The 4241-nt window shown below is 42.4% G+C and overlaps 1 protein-coding gene across 1 annotated transcript; it reads left to right on the forward strand.

Annotated features, from left to right (window-relative positions):
• The first annotated feature begins 414 nt into the window (after positions 1-414).
• Positions 415-2480, forward strand: zgc:162730 (uncharacterized protein LOC564559 homolog). Its single transcript, XM_047820759.1, has 2 exons — positions 415-553; positions 882-2480. Exons 1-2 carry the CDS (start codon positions 527-529, stop codon positions 1929-1931), a joined length of 1077 nt encoding a protein of 358 aa, XP_047676715.1. The 5' UTR covers positions 415-526; the 3' UTR covers positions 1932-2480.
• The last annotated feature ends 1761 nt before the right edge of the window (positions 2481-4241 follow it).

The following is a 4241-nucleotide window of genomic DNA, read 5'->3' on the forward strand; positions in this document are numbered from 1 at the left end:
TGCTGTTTATTTGGGAAAGCGTTTTATTTCCATTAAACTTGCGCTCAGAATAATAGAATAATTTCGTTTCCACTTATTAGAGCAGATTCTCACACACACACACACACACACACACACACACACACACACACACACACACACACACACACAGGACACACACATGTGCGCTTACAGTAAAAACGTAAAGTGACGCTGACGGTAAACGCGCGCGCGCGCACGGGGTTTAAACTCCATTAAAACTGAAACGTTTTTCCTGCCACATAAATGCCACTCTATCTCACACACACACACACACACACACACACACACACACACACACACACACACACACACACACACACGTGCTTGTCTACGTCGACGGTAGGTGTGGTGTACAGAGTCTGCAATGGCTATAAATACACACTCTCTCTCTCTCTCACACACACACACACACACACACACACACTCACACTCTCTCTCACTCACTCACTCACTCACTCAGCTTGGAGACGCTCTCACACCGACTCGGACAACTTTATACTCAAGTATGACGGACACGTACGAACTCATTCGCGTAAGTAGTTTGCCTTTAAGTCTTTAATGTTTGCTGTGGATGTGGGGTGGAGTGTGGAGTACGGTGTGTGTTGTGGAGTGGAGTGTGTAGTGGAGTGTGTAGTGTAGTGGAGTGGAGTGGAGTGTGTAGTGGAGTGTAGTGGAGTGTGTAGTGTGTAGTGCAGTGTGGAGTGGAGTGTGTAGTGTTTAGTGGAGTGGAGTGTGCAGTGTTCAGTGTCACTCCGTCACTCCTGCTCTGTTGTTCAGCTCATACGTGGCAGATTTGCTGATGTTGTTTGTGTTGACGTGAAAAACGTTTTATTTACGTTTCTTTCCTCTTTTCTCTTCAGAACCTACTTCAGATCAGCCTGAATGATGATTTTCCAAAAGAACACACAAAACCAGCGGTGTCCCGTCAGCCGTCCTCCTGCTTCTCTACAAAGAGCCTCAGCTCGGAGAAGCTCAGCGAGGACACCTTCAGCTGGCCCTATGACACATGGAGTGATAACATGCCAAAGAAACCTCAGAATCCATTCAGATCCGACCGATCTATGAGTCTGACTGACAACTATCTCCCCAACTTCTTCAACAACAAGATGAAGTCTCTCGATCTTCCTCCACCACCAGGATTCCCACCTTTAGCTCCTCAGCCCTCAAATCGCTATAAGACTGAGCTATGTAGAAGTTTCCAAGAAAATGGTAGCTGCAAATATGGTAACAAGTGTCAGTTTGCACACGGTGAGAGTGAGCTTCGTGGCCTTTACCGCCATCCGAAGTACAAAACGGAGGCATGTCGCACATTCTACAACTTTGGATACTGTCCTTACGGAAGCCGCTGCCACTTTATCCACGAGGAGAAACTGTCTTCTCCTCAAACACTCAACCAGAAGAGCCAAGCACCTGCCAGCCAGCAAGCACGAGTTCTGCGCCAGAGCGTGAGCTTCGCTGGTTTCCTTGGCTCTCGCAGTGTGTCCCCACCGATCTCCCACGAATCCATGGGCTTCAGCCGCGCACCTTCGGTTTCTCCTCCTCCGACCGACGTCTTGTCTCCTGCGTTTAACGACACAAGCCGTGACATGTTTCCATTCCCACAGATCAGAGTTGACAGCGATGTCCATAACCAGCCTCTGCTTATAGAGCCTCAGAAATCCTCGCACTGTGTGTGGGGCCAAGAAACAAACTTTGAGCCGCTGGCAAGCAAATGTGTGGTGAAGGAGAAGCGAAGCAGCGCGTTTGGTTTCAGCCACGGCAGCATACAGCGCTTCGCCTCTGACGACTCTCTCTCAGACCACGAGAGCTACAGCAGCACAGGGAGCACCAGCGGCTCAGAGTCTCCCACCTTCGAAAGTGCAGCCAGCAAACGCCTCACTGTTTTTACTCGAATGTCTGTTTCTGAGTAATTTTTTTTATTATTGTTGTTATTATTTAGGGTTTTTTTTTTATTTCAAAAAAGGACATATTCTTTGATATAAATTATATGACTTAATAATAGTGTTTATTTATTTACTTTAATTGCTGGCTATAGGAAATTAATTTTGATACACACTTGCAGTCTATAGCTATGTATTTTTATTACATTTATGTATTTTCCACCGTTGTGTCTTCCACTCGCTTGCTTTGCTAAATGTAGATTTAACCACAGACATTTGGTCACAAGCTTCAGGTGCCGTATTCGCACTACTGACCTGACGTACACCGAGCTCTCGTGTGTGCCTGTTCCTAACGATCAGAAATCCCATTTCTAGTCTAACTCAACCAGCAATGTGACAAACATGAAACGATAGCTATGACATGTACTCACTAAGAAATGCACTTTACCTCTACAGGGAGATATGTAGCATGTAACCAAAGCATTAGGATCTATTGTGCCTGAATGAATTTGGCTTGGATCTAGACGCCTTTTGGTAAAAAAAAAAAAAAAAAAAAAAAAATCCCTCTGTTCTAATTTACACACAACAAAAATGTAAAACCATGTTTTTTTGTTGTTGTTGTTGTTGTTGTTTATTTGTTGTTGTTTTTTTCCCAAACAAGACCTGTCACAACGTCTTGTGTTTTTTATCAGGGACTGTAACGGTACAGTATTTCTCTAGGTTAGAACGCCTTTTTGTAATTGTATAGATTTAACCGATGTATTTATTAAGTATTTATTAAAGCAGCAGAAATGTATTTTTTACTTATTTATCAACACATGTTGGGGTATGAAATGTGTAGCCACAAAATGATGGATTTCACAATAATTTCCCAAAGATTTATTAAATAAATGATGAGGAAAGTAACTGTTTTTGTCTCTTTCGGTTATTTGAGTCTGATGTTTGTCTCCTTTTGACTCAACGGTCAGCAGCCAGAATCCAACTGGCTGTAAAACATCACAACAAAACAACGACTGTCTCTCATACTGGTGTAGATTTGTACAAACTTCAACACTGTAGATGTTCTTCAAAGCTTACAACTTATTAACTTAAGACTTAATAAATAAAATACACAGTATATAGTAAAGTATATAGTATGTTCATGTTGATCCTGGTGCTAAGACACAGATGGGTGGAGTGGGGTATGTGGCGGAGTGGGGTATGTGGTGGGGTGGGGTGGAGTTGCTTTCACACATGGTTCTGTTCGTGTCTGAGTTCCCCTGCAGCAGGTCATTTTTGCCCCAATAAATATTGAAGCTCCATTCTGGTTTTGTCCTCGTGATGCTGATAAAGAGTTAAACACATTTGTCCCAGTCAGTCGTTCATCTTCTGTGTCAACAGGCACACCGGATGTGTTACCATAACAACAGAGCAGTCCAGTTAAAGCAAATAAGTAGCCACTGGATGTATTCTGCTTCAGTGGACAAGGGCTCTTATTGTGCCTGACAGTGTAAACACACACAGCTGCTTTATGGCTCCTTAAAGCTGTGTCTCAGAGATATAATAACAGCCAGCTGACTGTAGAGCTGACTGAATTTTGCCTCTCTATACAGTAATGTATGTTAACATCCATGACCATAAATCCACCTTCATTCAGTGTGGAGAAGCTGAAACACCAGAGCGGTCTGATTCATGAGCTGAACTGGTCTTAATAACACACTTGATCCGAGCAGTCAGACCTTCAGACTGTCCAGATCTTACATATGGACACTTCTTGTTTTCTACAATGAAAAGAAAATATTGCTCTTGACAGCAGTGTGTCATCTTCCAGTAAGGAATAAGGTTTAAACTTTAATCTAAACCTGATTAGATTAGACTCCCATCACACGCGCTTATATTAGATCTAGAAATCTTCATTAGTTTTTATATTAATTTGTTGTAGTAGCATCGACCACTTCGTCACCATCACATGCTACCTAAAGGTTAACGCACACAACACACAGCTTCTTCTTTTTCTTTTAATCCACCCTGAGATTCTGCTTCAGTGGTCAGTCTTCACTTCTCCAATCATGTTGTTATTAATGTTTAACTGACTGTTGCCTCTTGTGCTGCACTTTAACCTGACTTGTCTGTTCATAAACCTTTGTCTACTTAGACTAGAGAGCAAACAGCTCCACTGATGAATATAACAAACCGCCTGCTGTAATGCTTTAATGAGCAACAGGACCGAAAGAGGAAGAAACAGATTTGGTCCATTTTAAGAAATATTTTGCTTGTCTAAATAAAAGTTCTATTCTTCGTATGCTTTTTTTTTTTAAAAGCAAAAAAGTGGAAGTAGGTCTCATGCTTAAGGGGCATAAA

The sequence above is a fragment of the Tachysurus fulvidraco genome, chromosome 11, assembly GCF_022655615.1.
Source record: "Tachysurus fulvidraco isolate hzauxx_2018 chromosome 11, HZAU_PFXX_2.0, whole genome shotgun sequence".
Lineage (NCBI taxonomy): Eukaryota > Metazoa > Chordata > Actinopteri > Siluriformes > Bagridae > Tachysurus > Tachysurus fulvidraco.